The sequence below is a fragment of the Amphiura filiformis genome, chromosome 7 (genome assembly GCF_039555335.1).
Source record: "Amphiura filiformis chromosome 7, Afil_fr2py, whole genome shotgun sequence".
NCBI lineage: Eukaryota > Metazoa > Echinodermata > Ophiuroidea > Amphilepidida > Amphiuridae > Amphiura > Amphiura filiformis.
The window spans coordinates 62793892-62814127 of NC_092634.1; the positions used below are offsets into that span (position 1 = coordinate 62793892).

At 37.7% G+C, this 20236-nt stretch overlaps 1 protein-coding gene across 1 annotated transcript in view; it reads right to left on the minus strand.

Annotated features, from left to right (window-relative positions):
- Positions 1-500: 500 nt before the first annotated feature.
- Positions 501-20236, minus strand: part of LOC140157449 (uncharacterized) — a 112689-nt gene continuing 92953 nt past the window's right edge. The window contains 13 exon segments of the mRNA XM_072180652.1: positions 501-5697; positions 5700-6626; positions 6629-7051; positions 7053-7538; positions 8738-8909; positions 9287-9348; positions 9351-9621; positions 10697-10811; positions 11159-11341; positions 13003-13153; positions 13513-13618; positions 15741-15935; positions 17270-17470. Coding sequence (XP_072036753.1) covers positions 5425-5697; positions 5700-6626; positions 6629-7051; positions 7053-7538; positions 8738-8909; positions 9287-9348; positions 9351-9621; positions 10697-10811; positions 11159-11341; positions 13003-13153; positions 13513-13618; positions 15741-15935; positions 17270-17470 — 3565 coding nt within the window. The 3' untranslated portion in view covers positions 501-5424.

Consider the following 20236-nt stretch of genomic DNA (forward strand, 5'->3'; position numbering starts at 1 on the left):
GGTCCATACAATCATCCCCCAATGTTGACGCCTGTATGGTTTCTAACCAAAATTAATCTCATATTTGGTCATTTTAAGATAAAGTGCCAATTTTTTGGCGCTTTGCGCAAATTAATTCCATACTATATTTCACCAGTTTAGCTTCAATATGCCAAATTTGTTTGCACGCTTCACACGCATTTGTACCATAAACTCATTTTGTCAGCAAAAGGTGCTGGATTCACTGGACTTCAAACATTTTTCACCAACCCATATGGAAATCTATGCCACTGTTAATGATGTATATTTTTGGTTTCTTTTTTAGGACATGAAGGAGGGATCAAAAAATTTTTAGACCATAAAAAAGGGGGATAAAAAAAATCCACCCTTTTTTAGGGGGGATCAAAAAAATGTTGACGTCCGAGGTACCAACTTTACCAACCCCCCCCCCCCACCAAAGTATTTATGAACACTCCCTAAGAATCAGTAAACAATGCAATAAACACAATCCAACTCAAATATCAAATTAGTCTTACAATGCATTATGTAAAGTTTATTTTCTGTATAAATTATATATAATATATGCCAGCATTGTCAACTGTACAAAAAACAACTTTGGACATAACATGTTCTCTCCGTTTCATTCTGCCATTCCAGTCAAAATCCATCCACCCCCTGTGGAAGACATGACCTTCATCTTTCACACAGGGAGTGTGAATTTCAAATTGGGTTACCTGAATGGGTGACTCCATTTGAAATTCACACCCCCTGTGTGGAAAATTAAGGTCATGTCTTCCATAGGGGTGTATGGATTTCAACTGGAATAGCTCATTTTATCTTACTGCAAGAGGGAAAAAGAGATACACTAAATCAGTCCGAGCTAACTGCCAGATTTGTAATTCATTTCCTGATCTGGATATGGGTCCTTGTGCATGTCTGTTGAATTCAGCAACTTTAGGAAATTTTCTTTGGTGGACACTTATCTATCTTTTTATCATGAATCTGGTTTCGATATTTATGTAACATATAAATATCATGCAAATATCATGCAACTTTGCTGTGAGTTTTTAATTATTTGCTGTGAGGTTTGTACATTAATCAAATTCATCATTCATTGTTTTTACTAAAAGAAAGTTTGTTCCAGCAATTCCTAATTATTTTCTGTGAAAAAAAATCATACTTAAATGGTTGATTTTAAGCTAGAAATTTGAATTGAGCAAGCCTATGCACAATGCATCATGGGATCGATATTTCCTGATCAGACAATGTGTTGCCAGATTGGTCATATTTCCTAAATCTGGAAATTTGCCCGGACTGCTAAATTGGAGAAATACACATTTTTACTGTCGTATAAATAGAACACAATAACAAAGTCAAGGTTTCAGAACAGGAATAACAATCCCTTAAATTACCTCTCCATTCTTACAGGGCTGACATTTAATATCACTATAATCAAGTTGCTGGTGACCAGTAATGTCAGCCCTTAAGTGAAATTTAAATAGGCTGACATTACTATCAAGAATAAGTAATATAAATGTGTGAAGTAATGTCAGCCTTTTTTAATTTCATATGAGAAACATAATTTAAGGGCACAATGAAGGTTTATCGTACAATTTTTTAACAGGAATAAACTTTAGATTGAAATTACAATTTCACAGAGATAATATACCAGTATTCTTAAATTCAAAATTTATTATTTTTAGAGATTAGGTGTTCCTAAGACTCAAAATGCTACCGTGTAATGTCCTCAAATTACCAAAATAATTCCCGTTTGTATATTATTTAAAAACTGTCTGCAAAGTATTTCTAATTTTGGTAATGCATGTCTTAAAAATTTGGTAAAAATGGCAATTTGTGGCTTTAAAAATTTAACATTTTCCAAATTTGACTTCTAAGATGGACATGATAAAAAACACATTTCCCAAACTTAATGATCCATTAAAAATATGAAAGTTGAATAATTAACGAGATAGCACACTGAACTCACATTTCAAAATTTCTATTTTTCATTGCAGATTTGGTTGATTTTGGACACTTTAGTCAAAATTATCTTATATCTAACAAACAACTTAAAATTTAAAAACTTCCTTAAATTTGATACAGGGCTAATAATAGTTTCACAGTGCGCCATAGTTATTCTGCTTTGTAAGAGTGTTTTGTATGGACCATGCATTAAATCATTATGATTTTGGCAAAATGCTGAAATGCGATTCGACCACGCATTCTCTAATAGTAGTCTACCTGTGCAGTGAATCAATGGGGAGGTATGTATTTTTTCACATAGTGACAAATCACATGAATTTAAAGACCATACCCATTGTGATGTCCCAACAATGAGGGCGACATTATATTTTACTCGGCATATAGTTGTTTAACCATTGTCGCTGCCTGTACCAGCACCTCAAAAGGTTTTTCACAAGATATAAAAGGGACAGCCTTTAATAATCAACGATTCGTCCTGTTGATAAAATCTTAAATAGTCAAATACAGGTAAAAATCATTTACTTAGTTCTAACAGACAGAAAGCTAGAACAGCCATATATTTTAGATCGCACAGAAATACCACATATTACATTGGATCATGTGCCCAAAAAAGATTTGACTAAAAATCTTTTTTAATGAAACTTGTGGAAAATCTAGTTTGCTACAGAATAATAAAATACACAGGAAAGAACAATTTATTTTGGATATTGAACGTAAAAGACGACAAATATTCCCATCTCGTCAATATCTAATCAATTTAAATTCATTTGCTCATATACAAAATATATCTGTTAAATGTGGTAACTATAATACACAATATATTCAAGGCACCGCCATTGTGTGCTTAGGTGTTGCTCTGTAGGTTAAAATTTCTTTGTACAAGAGAGCAAGCAAACAATATTGGCCAAAAAATAAAAAATAATATAAAACTCGGAGAAAAGTTAATACTTTTTTTTTGTTTTCTCCATTTCAATTTTTTAACAATAAAATATAACAGACACTATGTTTGTACAAGACCTTTTGAGGTGAATTCTTGAAACTCAAAAAAAAAAAATAATAATAATAATAATAATAATAATAATAATAATAAAAAACACTGGTAAAGTTTGGTTGTGATTCTAAAGGAAGTGGAGAGAGATTTATCATCTTTGAGTAAGGCTGAATTTTAGAGAATATTCTGAGTCAAAAAACAAAGCTGAAAATAAGTTAAAACAATATAAATAAATCACCTAATAATATAAAGTGATATCAAAGCCTAATATCTAAAATATTTTCAGCTTGTGCAGACTACTACTTATTTGAATATTTTCAACAAAGAATTGTATTTGTTGTTGTTGTAAGACATTATTACGAGTTTGGCAGACTGCCAATAGTGATTCACCTTTTGTTAAATTCATATCAATTACAGTGATTCAGCAAGCTAAACAGTGGCTCAGCATAAGTGAGTGAGAGAGTGCGGCATACAGGGCTAGTTAACCATGCAGTGCCGCACCGCTTGATCCTCTATTCACTAATTCATGCATACCATGAATTTAACAGATACAAATCAATATTCGGCAGTGTGCCAAATTCATAACGATACGTTAATGCAACACAGTCGTTAACTACACAATTCGTCTAGACGTCAGATTTGTCATTTTTATGATGAAAAAAAACCCAGTGTGGTTCTAGTTGGTTCAGGAGCTATATCTTCTTGTGTTACAAAGTGCTTACAGTAAAAATGTGTGTAAAAAATACAAATTTGAGATACAATTCACTCAAAGGTCATTCAAATGAGGTATATGATAAATACTGTTAAATTACAGTGTGTATAAAAAACTGTACAAAGCGAGAGTTGATTTTTTTTTCTTCTTACAATCATTGATTCACAGAAAATTATGTTGGACTTAAAAAGTCTCATTTTCCATGTCAAATTGTATGCATTTAAAGGTGGACGGTCCGATTGCAGCACATGGTGTTATCACTGAGAACCATATATTCTTATTCCAAGTCAAATTGCTTCAGCGGTTTAGTTTCTAGAAATACAACTGTGCACCAGTTGCACTTCTGTGGCGGTGTACCACAAAACTACCAAGTTCTTGTTCATCACACCGCATAAACGGATTGCCCACCTTTAAACATCTACACCCAATATGTGAAATTACCACAATGGCATGACTGAATAAATTCAGAGAGACCTAGCCGATTACTGAGCACGCATTTGATGCATGGGTCATCTACCGAAAGACACAAGTCTAAAAATGTTGTCGTAAATATTGTCTTAAATATAAAAACTAACAACAATGATGTACTTCTAATGATGATATCAAACCAGAGATGATATATCGTACACTTCCCATAATGCATTTCTCCGTTTTTATTTCCTGTACTGATTTGCTATCCAGTGCAACATGTGTCGATAGTGACGAAATGTACCTCAATATACACAGCACATCCACATCTTGCAAAAATATGTTTATTTCATGACTAACGGCCCATATTTTAGCCAGTCTATTCTCAACTTGTGGAACATGTACAAAGTAATAAAAGCATCATTTGATGAAATGAGATGACGTATCATGTTGCAAAGGATTCTGGGAAGAGTAAGATATCATCTCTGGCGGCCATTAATACTCTCTAAGAGATGGATTTTAACCAAACCATTGGTGCTCCGACAGAACCGGAGCTTCAACCGTGGTTGGGTTTTGAAGCCATCCCTAACGCATAAAAGTCTAGGCCGCAGTAATGAATATCTGTAAGGACTTTGAAATCGCAATGAATAAATACGAATCTACTGTGATGGAAAAATGCTTTCCATGTGTCAAAAAAGAGTTTCAAATTTATGCTTCATATATAATCAGTTTAGTACTACGAGATCTGTTCCCACAAAATGAGATGAAAGTTTTTGAGTTATGGCTAGATTCACAATCTCTGGATCGTAAGCTTTTTAAATTGATACATAACTTGCCAGGATTGGTGCCTCACTTGGTCTTTAAAAGCCACCCAAAATTTCAAAAAGAATTCTTATGTCCTGGCCTGTTCAATGAACATATCACCTATAATATTTCCTTCCCATGCGACTTTCCGCTCATTTTGTGAGAACAGATCTCATATACCATTCTTGTAAATCACAATATTGACCAATGAATTAAATATGAGAGAAGGTGTACTCCACCATCTTTGCATGTTACTCATGAATGGAAAAATACAATACCTTTTAAAAGAATACTACAGGTACACTATTTTAGTCCCCAGACATGACAACCCAGTATGGCTGATTTCCCCTAGTATTACACATGGAGCTGTATGGAATGCACCTTCCCTTTTATAAATTCTTTGTAATTTAAACATAAGATTCTTCTGTGAACTCAATACTATCAAGATCTTCCACACATGCCCCAGAGTCTGTGCTACCAGGTTGTTTATGTTTTTGCCAGTTCCGTCTCGCTTGCAAGATCTTTTGCTTGAACTCCTCGTCCGATCTCAATTCAGACACCCTGTCGCTTTCCCATCGACTTCCCTTGACTTTGGTTGGGAAGACGGGGACTTGGGTGGTTCAGCGTGTGGATCTGGAAACGGGAAATGCAACGCCGTCCTCGGGCTGAATCCGTTTCCGGAATCAACCGACGTTGTCGAGTTTCTTGAATCTCTGCGGCCGACGTCCATATGGTTGGACTGTCTTTCCTCTACGCTCGCTGACCTCCGAATTTGAGGTTTGTGCGGAGATGTCAGTTCATTAATACCCCTCCTCTCTGTTACAGGGCTTGTAATCCGCCTTGCAAAGTTCGGCCTCTCTGCGATATTTTAGGGTCATTGTTTTCTGTGCCAGTTGATTTACGAGTTGTATCTTGAGCAAAGAAAATAGGCGCCCTCGTGGGCGAGTCTAATGGTGAGCACCTGTCGCTGCTGCTTCTTTTCAACGAATCCTGGGAATGTTGCAAATTTGATACCCGACTTTCTCGTGCTGTGCGATCACTCGAAGTACGCCGCACAGTAGGTGCTTTCAAACCATGCATACTGTTAGCAGGATACGATTTGTGAAGCTTTAAGTGCTCCATATCGACAGTTTCGTCGTCACTTGATTCAGAGTCTGACGACAAGTAAATAATACCGCTTTCAACTCGATGAGAGTCCTCGTAGAAAACCCTGTCATCTTGCGACAATGATGACCGCAAAGGTGGTCGTGATGGTCGCGACTGCATACCATCGGGACCTCTAGGGCGAGTCACTTGCCTCGATCTATGCCATTGCTGTCTTCCAGGGTTGATTTTAAGTCCGGCATTATCAACCGAGGGAGATTTATGCAACAGCGCCCTCCTGTTCATAGCTTCTTGATAAGACGGAGGGGTATGCCGATGAGAGTCGGGTATCGGCGACAATTTCCTCATTATTCTTTCTCGCTCCACATCCCTCTGTTGTCTCCTTCTGTCGGCAATGTAAGTGTCACTTTGCGATTTCAAAATGCCCTCTTTCGGTGGAGGGTTCTGAACCAGCGATGATTGCGTGGCATCGCGTGGGAAGAATTCCCGCGGAGGAGTTGAAATTACATGCTTTGGTTGAGCTCCTCTGGCGGTTTGCATTGGCCTAATGTTCAAAGTCTTTGGTCTGTCAGTTACTGGCATCGCACGTTGTAATTTACTGTTTGACAACTGTCGACGAACGCCCTCATGGGGCACGGGTTTGGAGTGTTGCGGCATGGCTTATGAGGGAAATAGTCCTTCGAAGATGATGATGAAGATGGTGAATGCCACTTTGGGCCTCTTGGGGAGTTGTTAGCATTATTATGTACAGATTTTGGCCTAACAGATTCAATATTCCTAGAATCTGCATTATGCGAATGTCCTTGTGCACTCTGTTGCGGCCTTCTAGGGCTTGAAGCCTGCCCTTTATCATTATGAAGAATCTCGCTGAACAACTTCATCGAACTCTCCTGATTTAAGTCTTGCAACATTTTTAATGTTTCTGGGCTAATTTCAACTTCATTGTCCGACGTGTCGGGACTGTTTTGTAACGTCATCCCTGCTGTTTGTGGCGCACGGACTACAATCCGTTTACCCTTGTATCGCATTTCTGGTGGTTCTGACCCCTCCTTCTTGAGGGAGACGACGAGCGTCCACAATTGCTGTCCAACCTTCTGGGACATACCCTGCACTACGACTGTGCCTCAGTCCTGTTTGTGATCCCATTGAAGAATTTGATCCAGAAGTCTCCTTCTTGGATTCAACGCCCGAGTCGGTTGACGATGCTTCCGATTCGGGATAGAGTTCATTATTGCTTGATGTCAAGCCCGAGTCTCTGCTCAATGTTGACGGGGACAAAACCTGCCCCGGCCAATGTAATGTCCTTGGACTTGGGCTCAGATCCTGATCATAGAGTTCTCTTTCGATGCTCTCCAACGACGAATCGTCACGTTTCAATCCGGATGGATCGTGACCGCTGTTCAGGCTGTCCGAGTCGCCGCTCGAATAGTGGCGCCGGTTTCCTTCTTTCCTGATTGGCGGATCGCCAAACACATTGATGACGTCTTCTCCAAAGATTTCCGTTGCATGCACGATCATGAATTCCACTAGTACTGGCACTTTCTTGGTTGCATGAGCCTGGAATATAGTAAGGGAAAAATAATAAATAAATTAGTTTAATTTGGACACAAAGATATGAAATGGGCATCTATGTACATCATTACGCGAGAGGGTTTGGGCTGCAAATATTTCTTTCATTCATACAACCCATACTATATCCTTGTTCCTTGTCCTATATTTTTGTCCTCCCCCCCCACCCTATGATTTTTCATTTTGTCTTTACATTGACTTTTCTTGTTTTCCACTGGCTGGTTATTGTTTGTTGTTGGTAATGTAGTTTTGCACGTTTAGATCAATTTTTTGCATAAGCGCCTTAAATCACCTTTATGTATGTATGTATTGTATGCTTTGTAATAACAATGGTTGCATTGTCATTCCATTGTTATCCAGCAACAGTACATTCCTTCCAGTGGTGTAATGTCGTAGGGGCAGGGAGCATATGCTCCCTCCAATCTTTGTCCAAATTTGACAAATTCCATACAAAAAATTATCAGGTCCCCCCTCAAATTGGATGACTTTTTTCTACATCACTGATTTTAATGACTGCAATTGTGACTCACTAAAATTTGCAACAAAAAGTTTATTGACCTGATCAATGACAGGAAGCTCTAAAGAGAAGGCTACAGAATCATAATGTTTATCACCGTCATTAATTAAAAGGATATCATAACCCATGTAATAATCACATCTGACATGTGACATTCAGGCAAGATGGGAATATTCCCTTGCCTGAGCATTCAAGATGGCTGCCATGCAGTAAAGGTGAATTAAAACTAGAAACGTCGCAAGGCGTCGAATGGGATGCCTCCACCCTGATGACCCCAAAATGGGCATTCAAGATGGCTGCAATGCAGTAAAGGTGAATTAAAAAAACTTTATTAAGATGAGGAATAAACATTTCAAATGTTTACGAAGTAATTTAATTGAAGACCGAATTAAAAGGACTAGTTTGCGTCTGACGTTAGGGCATAGGGCGCGACGTGATTGGTTGCTGACATGCGCAGTACGGCATTTTTGGTCAGGTTGACAGGACGTCATACGCAACCTAGTCCTTTTAAATCGGTTTTCAATTCTATACGTTCCCTCACTCATATATCCAAGATGGCCGCCATGGGGTTTGTCACATCAGTGCCGTGAATAAGGCTAGCTGGGCACTTTGGAGGCAAAAGCATCCAGCCAGCCACCTTGACCCGGGTATTACTACTTTATACACGTACCTGTGCCATAGCTCCTGCAGACAGTGGCGGCCACATCATGCTGGGTGCCACGCATATTGACAGATTGTGCGCATTCATGTTGTTCTCGTCGTTGTGCAGATCGATATAGTGCAGCATACAGAAGACATGGTGCAGTAACATAACGTGTGATGGTGGTATCCTGTCCAGTAAGCTGTGGGTGCATGAAAAAATAATATTAGCACAAATATTACCTAGTGATTTGCATGATAGGCTTCAATATGCAACACCAAATTTTTTTATATTGTCTCAAAATATCAAGTACTCCTGAACCAATACTGGGCTTGTTTGTACTCATTTTAATGCATTTTTTATGCTGAATCCAAATATAGTCATGATAATATACAATTCTGAAATTTTTGATTTTTTTAAAAATTGGAATTCCTGTGTGAAAACGATTCAGTGGCATGAATTGAAGACCTATGAATAACATTTGCTTTATTTTTGATTTCCCAACTGATTGAACACCTGGTCCCATCAGGACCCAAGCGTGTCACCGCATGGAGTGACAACTTAAACAGATAAACCTACCTTTTTATTGCTTCTATTCTCTGCAGTACATCCTCCACATTATTTGTATTAATCCAGTTCTCGTACAGATCGTGCATACGAACACCGACTCTGGGAGATTGCGCAAGAATTCCTTGAAGAGCGCAGCTGCAGCAGCGATGGGCAACTCTTCAATGAACACGTCTTCGCCCACATCCAATTTGGCACGGACCTCGCGGCAGACGCGAGCGTTTGCCGACTTGCGGAAGATGCCGGTGAAGAACGGGCCGTTGTTGTACAGCACGGTGATGATGTCTTGCACCGGTTTGGGAAGCGAGTTGTCGGGACAGAGGATCGGTAACGGGATACCAAAAAGTCTGCGAAAAAAAGATGTACAAATCAATGCAATTAGTCAAATGAACTGATCTTCAAAGACTAGTAAGGCACTTCGTTCTTGTGTTCAGGGCACATGATATCTATAATTACATCCGGCTATTCCATGTGAAATCCAGTCCCCCTCCGCAAGATTTTGGAAATATCTTCCACAAGGGGAGTATCATTTTGAAACCTATACTCCCCCTGTATTATGGCTTTACCTATATCTTCCACAACTGGAGTGAGTATTTCAAATGGAAGTTACCTAATTGTCTATTCTATTTGACATCCATATTCCATCTGTGGAAGACTTTAGCTAAATCTTCCACAGGGGTAGTGTGGATTTTAAATGGAATAGCCCAAAATTAATCCTTAGACCTTTGCATGCTAGCCATAGGCATCAACACGAAAAGTCTCAAGATATTTTCTCAAAATATTAAGAGCTATCTCAAGAACCCCTGAACCAATAATGAGATTACTTGTACTCATTTTAATGCATTTTTTTTCATGCTTATACCCAATATGGTCATGAAAATGTAAAATTCTGAAATTAAAAAAATAGAAACTTGTCGTCTGCAGTCGACAACCGTATTGAGAGGGTTAATAAAAGTTTGGACCCTGGTAAATTTATGTCTTCAAAATCTAGCATCTAATATTTTTCATATTTAGAAATAGAAATAAATTTCAAATGACTCAGACATGCTAGTTCCAATCCAAAATTTATGTCTACCCATTAAAATTTTGAGCCTTAATCAGCCCTTGCTTGCAGACTGTTGACTGACGAGTAAAGCGCTGCGACTATTCCATCGTATAAACGGTTCCTTGTTCTGACACAGCACAGACTACTGTTTGTCAAATTTGATTAAATACATTTGGTATTCGTCATCATTCATTACATCAATTTGCATCGATTTTCCTGTGACCTTAACAGAAAGATTGTGGACAGTATATTGACACATGTATCTGTGGTAACAATTTGAAATAATTGATAATGCAACGTGCGCAAAACAGTGCACATGCATGCTCCATGTGAGCATGTAGGTCATGTGCTACTACCCTGGGGGTGCTACTACTTACTTTCCGCTGGGTGATAAAGAGCCTTCGGATGGCTTGGTAGACATACTCCTTTTGAAAGACAATTTGAACGGTGATTTCTTCGCTTTTCTGAATCGCTTTTGAACTCCCGATGTATCTGAAATTGGTGTGGAAAAAAGAAATATCACAATAAGTTTTAATGCATGGTAAAAACATAGCATTGGTCACCATTACTCATTTATTTCTCAAAAAGCAAAACACTTACACAAAACATCAAAAAGAAAATCTCATAATTGTATAATATATTATCTTTCTTGGTTTGAAAACGCAAAATTATTTTGTTTAGTTTTCAATCAAGGAGAAACCTGTCATAACCAATTGCAAATCTTCTGTTCAATGTATTCTTTTTTCTTCAAATAAAAACCTTAAAATGGGTCGAAAACTTTTGAGCTTAACATTTATCATCAATTTGATAATTTCGCCAACACCACAACTCTAACTCACCAATGCTAATTCCGACGTTGGTCTTGCCGGCCCGTCTAAGTATAAACTGGCACTTGTGCTCCGGGAGCTCTTTCTCAGCGAACGACAAGACTTGGTCCTCATCGTCGGGGTGCAAGAGGTCATCATACTTGGCCAAGACATCTCGTAGGTGACTCATTTTGATAGCGTAGGGAATCTCATGACCTTTACGGGAAATAACAAACGGTTGAGAGACAATGTTATTATGGGTCAAAATAAGGACATATTATGACTTATGATGATGGTATGAGATAATGACAAATTCAATTACAAACATGTGCATCTGAATGTTGCTGTCACTATGGACCACAATAGCCTCATCCCAATGGCATAGTTTAATAACCTCAATTTAACAATCATAGTACAAAATTTGACCTCAAGTTGGAAGAGTATGAGTTTTTGTCCCCAAATTTTCAAAGGTCATTCAATGAATGTACAAATGTATTGGAGTTGAAGAACTTTGCCCTGATAGATGAACATGTTGTGGATCCTAGTGAAACATGTGCATCTGAATGTTGCTATTAGTCTCACCCCAATGCTATTTTTTGTAAAATTTGTGGCAAATTTTACAACATTTTTGTAAAATTCTGTGAAATTTCCAGACTACATTAACAAAAAGCAAAGGCGGAATGTTTTGTAATGTGATATTTGCAACAATACAAGATTTGTTTATAATATTATATATTGCATTATTGATATATCACATACTTCTGTCTGGGTCCAAAGGCAACAGTGAATTTCAAATATTTTGCTAAAAGAGATCTGGCAGATTATTGTCAAATACTGCGTATTATTGGCACGTATCGCAATCGATTTCAGAACCATAAATTTAAAAGCCTGCAAAATTGGGCTATTCCATTTAAAATTCACACTACCCCTGTGGAAGATTTTGGAAATATCGTCCACAGGTGGAGTATAAATTTCAAATGGAATGAACACATTAGGCAGCTCCATTTGAATTTCATACACAATCTGAGAAAGATTCAACTTGAATCTTCAACAGAGGGAGAATGAGTTACAAATGGAGCTGCTAAATGTGTTTATTCCATTTGAAATTCATACTCCCTCTATGGAAGATATTTCCAAAATCTTCCACAGGGGTAGTGTGGATTTTAAATGGAATAGCCCAATATTTTTCACCCATAGGCTTTAATCATGTTAATGGGTAACTGTTTGTAAATATCAGAAACTGCGAAACTGCTCCAAACAGTTAATTAATACCGCTAAAAATATCACAATTATAGTATCAAGTAAGTGCAAAATAGGAAGACTGTTTTAAGCAAAGTGATAATTATTTTGACAATTTGGGTCAAAGGTACGCAGAAAGTTTTAATCAAACGGATAGTTTCCTCTTCTCAGAGTTCACTCAAATGTCACCACGGGACGTGTAGATTATCAAAATCCATGTAGGACACGTTTTCACAATAGTTTATCTAAACAATTCCCTAGATGTTTTGACATTTGCTTGTTTAGACCCACTCCACTGTAATCTATGAGTTTAATATGTCCGACAAATCATAATTCACCTGTACATAAAAGTTTTTTAATTTGAATTATGCGTAAGCACATTTAAATGTAAGCCTATCTGGTGTATTTTATCTCTGTCAATAGTGCTCAGGGTCTTGGCTCGACAGGGGCTCAAACCCAGGACCTCAAGAGTACAAGTTTTATTATAGCTGTATCTACTATGTTTAATGGCAAATATAATAGCTATCCCTCTGCCTACATAAGCTCAATCCAGTTATAAGAATATGTGGTGTACCTCAAGGGTCAATATTAGGTCCCTTATTATTCATATTGTATATCAATGACATCATAAATCTTACCTATAAGAGGGTACATGCCAGCCTCCTTGCTTGAGCGCACCCAGAGTTGGTATTCGTTGACGTCATCTGTCTCCAGGGAGAACTTTTCCACGCAGATATCCAGTAACTTCTTTGCAGTATCTGTCAGACCTACTTGCAATGTTAGCTGTGTCTGAAAAGTACAAACCATCAAAATTAATATGACCCATCACAGCAGCACCAGAAATCCGGTTTTAATCTTGTCCTGACTTTTGTGACTATGATATTAACTTGCTCACAGGAACGGCAGTTTAATATATAAAACCTCTTCAGAATAGTTCTTTACCTGCTATAGTAATGGTGACATTAACATGAACCCTATAACAGCTCCCCATTTTACCCCTAGGTGGAGTGGGATAAGCAGGTGTCTTTTCCATGGATACAACATGTTGGCCCGGATTCGAATCAACACCCTTGTGATTACGAGTCAAATATCCTAGGCAAACTGTGCGCCGCAGCAATAATGCACAAAAACATTTGCTAACTGCTTACCTGTTCGGCTTGTTGAGCTGTGGCTTTATTTTCTTTAGTTTCTTTGTTTATGACCCGTACGCTTAATGTCTTCAACTCTTCCTTGTCCCGCTGCGCATCGATATGCCTATCGAAAAAAGGAAACAAATCAAGGATAAATCCATTAAACTTCATTCTTCCAGCAAGTTCAGCAAGAAAAAAAGAAGAGGAACACTAGTTGATTCATTGGCACCAAACCGAGCAACAGAATGATATCGACGACTGTTATTCTCTTATATAATGCCACATAGACCTGTACATTCTACGATACCATCAACTATGGCTGATTGCAACCCACTCATACCAGCATCCAAAACATGCTCACCCGTCAGTCCACAGTTCTTTAACCCTAACAGGCTTGTACATGTATCACATGACCTATGAATGTGTTGGGTACAAAAACTCATACGCCTCAACTTCAGGTCAAATTTTGAACTCTGTTTGGTAGATGGGTGGTGTTGAACTATGACTTTGGAAATGAGGTTGTTTGGTCTTATAGTGTTACTGCCTACAGGGCAAATGGAGTCTTTTGTTTTGTCAATTACGCACAAATGATATTTGGTAATGAAAATGCCTTCGATGGAGTAAATAATACCCTCGCCATACCCACACATCGAGGATTTAGAGTAAGAATACCCTGCCTGCAATAGCTGCCATGTAGACAATTCTACAATTTCTGCATTCTATATTGTACACACGACACCTGGCAGCTTTTGCAGAAAGGACATTCTTGCCCCGTACCCAAACATTGCCTCCATAGATTCCTATCAGATATCACACTACCACCTTAAGACACAAAGTCATCATCTAACGATTTGCCTCCCACTTTGTGTTCGCATTTTTTTGTTTCAAAAACTTTTTTAGGCCAATTTGGAATGAGCCCAAACAATTCACGCAAAGTGATGCAATGAACGATATGTATCACAAAGACTGCGTTGGTCTTTTGTGTTGTTAAATCTAATCAAAGTGACAAGGATGATGGTGATGGTGGTGAGTTATTGTCTCGAAAAACAACAGCTTGACAAACACAAGAATGTAGGATGATACAACTCGGGTTGGGGATCACTTTAAATGTAACAACAGGCTGTTAAACTTTAAGCTGCACAGATTGGCTCTCCTTAGAATAAATCAATCTAACATAGAAAGAGCAAATAAAGGCTTGACTTGACATTTTGAAAATCTCAATTTAAACCATTCTTATCCTGACAAAGCTCTGAATTACATTTGAAACTTTGCTGAACTTCCTTAATGCAATTTTTCACTGTTGCAGTGAGATGATGCTACTCGAGGTGGCATATATTGACAATCATCATCATCATAGCAATGCCATAGCTCCTTACATGCCATATCAGTTATGTTACCGGGTTACTATTGAGCGCCTGAAGCTACTGCATTTGTCGCTTATCACAAGATAAAGTTCAAATTGACTCAGTTACCGACTAATCGGGAAGTACGGGCATGACATTCAACATCTCAGCAATGAAAAATACTAAACCTCAAAGATGTAGCAGTACATTAGTGGTTGTGCTGAAACACAGCACAGATATTTCAAGATCCCTCCAAGATGCATACAATGAACTGAGCCCATTCACTTGATAAAGTTCAAATTGACTCAGTTACCGACTAATCGGGAAGTACGAGTATAAAGCATGACATTCAACATCTCAGCAATGAAAAATACTAAACCTCAAAGATGTAGCAGTACATTAGTGGTTGTGCTGAAACACAGCACAGATAATTCAAGATCCCTTCAAGATGCATACAATGAACTGAGCCCATTCACTTGTATGCTGACCATTCATTTGGTAGCTTTAAAAGATAACACTATGATAAGTATTCCTTTCTCCGAAAGAGTTTTTCAGCAGAATGCACAAGTATGGCCCAGATAATGATCCCCATTTGGCAAAATGACAATAATTTCTCTCTTCCACGAACCATGAAGTAAACATACACAAAAGTGGCTCAGTTGATGTATCTAGGCAAAATGGAACACGATCCTCAAACTAGCAAATACTGGCATAATGAGCCAATACTAGGCTTGTTTGTACTTATTTTAATGCATTTTTCATACCGATTCCAAATATGGTCATGACAATGTAAAATTCTGACATTGAAACTTGACGTCTGCAGTTGACACACACATGTGGAGAGAGTTAAAGATGACACATAATATTATTTTCAAAGTAGCAAAGTTGTAATTCCACACTTACTTTTCTAAGCAATGCCACCATAAGTTCCTCTCCTCCAGAGAGCTAAACGTGAGCACACAATTAGTGGTAGGCCACCCTAAGACAAATGATTGGTCCGCCGGTTTGGCCACCTCGCACACGTCCTCGAGACATGTTGCCATCCATAGCTCGCTGACTCGTAACCTGTGCTTCAACCTGAAGGTGCTTGCTGATTTACTGTAGAAGAAAAGACACACAATTGGAGCGTCAGTATTAGCGTGATCAGATAGAAAGTTACGGCTTGCAAAACTAAGTCACTGTGTCCTGATCTTAAAATATATTGAAATTATGGTACTCATACATACATGTATGAAGCATAAGTATGATGTTGATATGATCTAAGCAAAGTACTGCATGACTTGTGAAGAAGTGGCAGACAGGCTGCAGTCACTGTGCCGGTTTTAACGAATTAATTGAAACTGTGGTACTCATACATGTATGAAGCTTAAGCATGATGTTGATATGATCCAAGAAAAGTCCTGATACATGGGTTGTGAAGAAGTGGCAGACAGGCTGATCGAAGTCACTGTGCTGAGCTTAATGAATTAATGATCATCATGAAGTTAATGACTTGGGAAGTGATGAACCCCAGTCGCATTATGACTTATGTACTTATGCTAAAGTACTGTAAAAGTCAGAAATTTTTGCGCTACATTTATTTTCACGATTTTGGCGCTCCAAGCAGCTATCGCAAAAATAACAACGTACGTACGTAATAAGTATGTTCTTTTATGTTTAGGTATATGTAAGAAATTTAAAATCGCAAATTTAAAAACAAGTGCAGTAGCTTACAATCGGAAACGCACGAAAAATTTACATGTGCGTATATTAACACTTTTACAGTACCGAAATGATGTCAATTGGCTGCTGATGCAGTAATGATGATACATTCTTCTCAAGGTGACTCCGTTCCAAGGAGTCAGGATATCTGCGCATAACTAAGGTCGTAAGATTTGCGTAACTTCAGAATTTACATCACTGCATCCTTAATGATACAGGTTCAGGGTTGTAAATGTACTTTTTAGGATATATCAGCTACTTTCTTATTATCTTATGTATCTCAGATTGATTTGTTTCGTTCCTATGAAAGCAATGATTAAAAAGTGAAATTGGGAGGCGGGGAAGTCACAAATTTTTTTAATTGGAAAACTTTTTGATAATTTTTTGCGCCCAAATCCTTTCAATTCCCGCGTTTCAATTTTATGAGATCTTGACCAAACCATAATTTAATCAGGCTCCTTCAATCCAAGAAATGAGTAAGTCAGAGTTTGGCAAGCTTAAGTTACGGATTACGCAACAGGAAGTTGTTTGTGATAACTCACTTAGCATCTCAAACATCATCATCTGTCAGTACACAGTTCTCTAACCCCAATATGCTTGCACACTCATTGTATTGACCTTTAAATGTGTTGGGTACAAAAACTCATACCCTGCAACTTGAGGTCAAATTGTGAGCTGTGATGGCTACATGGGGGGGGTTAAGGAACTGTGGTACTGGAGATGATACTCACTTTGGTTTGGCGATGACGAGTAAATCATTGAAAAGAAACAGATATCTACACTGGCTCTGCACACCCGCCGTGCACTGGACAGGCGCTTCCATGATGTACTGACGATTGTTGTTGTTGGAGAACGTCGGCGAGGTTCTGTCCGACGGAAGATCCATGTTGGCCAGCGATTGTTGGTCCACGAAAGAGGTACTTGTTGTCATTCTGGATAGGTACAAAAAATAGAGATAGTGCAAATGGGTTAGTTTTTTTTCGGCAAATCAGCTATATCTGAAATTGACTATTGCATTAGGAATCCCAAGATCTACCTTGATCTCCCACAGAAGATCATTTGTCCCATACTCTGCATTTGGAATGCCCTAACAGCATATGTAGCTCGAATCCAGGATTTGCACAGCTATCTTGTGCATTCAACCCACCACAATTACCTTAAATTAGACATGACTTGTTTTAATTTAAATTTTTAATTTGTCTGGGTTGCATGATTTCTGAATAGAGACATTGATAAAGTTGTGTTACATCACTGGATGTTATAAGACAACCACATAGAGAGACAGACAGACAAGTGGACAGAGTGACAGACAGGGTGCCATACATGGATGGAGTATGTAGACTAGAGGAACTATTTCACTTTGAGGTTCCTTAGGTTTGGTTAGCTGACTAACATGCCTCCTCTATGATACCAAGAGTCAATATATCGTAACATGAAAAAATAACAAATACAAATCCACATTCCGAAATTTCGACATATCAATATCAACATGAATGATAAATAACACCAATGACATTTCAAACAAGAACAAGTCACTGGCCTGGATTACATCTTGACTATGAAAATAGCAACATGTACAAGTTGAGAATATTTTCCTTAGACAAATGCCATGTCACCCTAACCCATCACGATGAGTGTCCTGCAGGTGTATCAACTGAATATAACAAAAACTTTGTAACTCCAGGTACTCCAGAATCCTATAGTCAGTGTTGTAGTCAAGTCCACCCAGTCCAGGTCCGAGTCCAAGTCAAGTTCGAGTCCAACATATTTCCAAGTTCTGAATCCACTGAAAAGCAACTTCAGTTAGAGTTGAGGCCTCCAACACTGATCCTATTTTGATCCAAGCATACCTGAGTAATTTCTTCACAGAGTTCCATATTCTGTTCTTCATGGCTACACCATTAGATAGTAGTAGACATACATAATATTAACTGTTCTGAACGTATCATAAGTGCTATTTATCCCCAAAATTCTTCGAACACTGCTTTTTATAGCTCCAAAACTATATTTGCATAAATTCGCATATAAACAACTATTCCATAGCCATGTGATATATAAAATCAGTGTTTTTTCCCATAATGAATAATATATGAACTTAAAACATATCTAAAGAGGATGTTGCACAGTGACCACTCAACTGACACCATGCGTCAGTGGCACAATTATTTCAAAAGCTTACCTCATTATTGTTTATGCAACAAGAGGTATTTAGGAAGTTCACGCTGACCGAGATAGTTTACACCTAATAGTCTAGTCAAGTGCAAGGAACATAGCGGACCCAGAGGTATTATATAGATCTATAGAAGAATTAATCAGCTCTGTCATTCAAATGGCCACATCAAAAACCAATCCAGACTACAGTTTAATGCAACCTGTTTCAAGTTTCAATGTCATTGCTTATGTCATTGCTTATGTTATTGCTTATACTGTAGAAAGTACAACAAGAAGTTTTATATCCACTCCTTTTTCCTCTATTGGGAGGAAGCAACATTAAGGTCCAATAACACTTTCAGAAGAACAATAGAAAAAGAAGTTCTGAATGAAATACAAAAGATGTTCAGTAAAGGTACCATTGTTTACATAATATGTAATTGTCTGAGAACTTCATCTGCAATCCCTTTCCAATAGATGTTTTTAACTTCAAGAACAAGTTAGACGTACAACTAAAATCCAGAAAACAATCCTGATTTGGATTTGCATACCTGATTAATACCTGTTGTTCTAAAGATGTGTTTTCCTGAAAAAAAAATCCAATTTTTAGCACCGGAAGCTTCCAGAACACTCTTCACATTCTTGACACCATTGTTTACATCACGTGAGGCATCCCAATAAGTTTGTTCACCCACCCTGCTTCCTCTGGTACAAGTAGGAACATAGAATTCCCCAAGAGGACAGACAAACGTAACATCCTCTACGAAAACATCCCTATCAAGTGGTATTTACACCTAAAACACTAACCAAACAATCGGCGATCTGATCGATGAGCGATTGCTGCTCTGTCTGACGTAGTTCCCCAAATAACAGACTGTTTTACACAATTTGTTTTGTTATCTTTCAGACATTCAAGGATTAAGGATCTTTTGGTTTTGATTGCAGGATTTTAGGAAGTTATTATCTCTATAAAATTAAGCTCTAATGTTATTTGATGGAAGTACATGTACAAGTTTTATGGCTCATTTCCAATAAATCCTGAAAAAATTTGGAAAAAAAAAAGATATTAAGAAGATTACATCTGGTGCCATAAGTAAGACTAAAATGATATTACGAAATTATTTTAGGAATTCAACAGATTTTACGACTGATTAGTTAAATTAACAATGAAAATGTCGATCATGATGACATACAAGCCTTGAGTGACAGTCCTAATCATATGACGTGAAACGAGTCTTTTAAGGTCTTGGAAATCATTGAAAGAATTTTGTTTTATTATTCTGTACTGAATTATTATTCTGTGACTTCCAATGAATCCAAAACAAGTACAAAATCTTTATCTTTGTTTATAAAATAATTCCAATCAATACATTTTCTAAATTCATCAAGTTTTATGATGTAATTAATATTCTTTGCAATTGCAGTTCTTGGTTTTCAAATTCCCACATCCGAAATGTATGTCAAAGAGTAAAAATACAAAAACTTTCTCGAAACCTCACAAACAAATCTATATTAAGGATTTAGTGCATTAAAAGTCTATCTCCAGT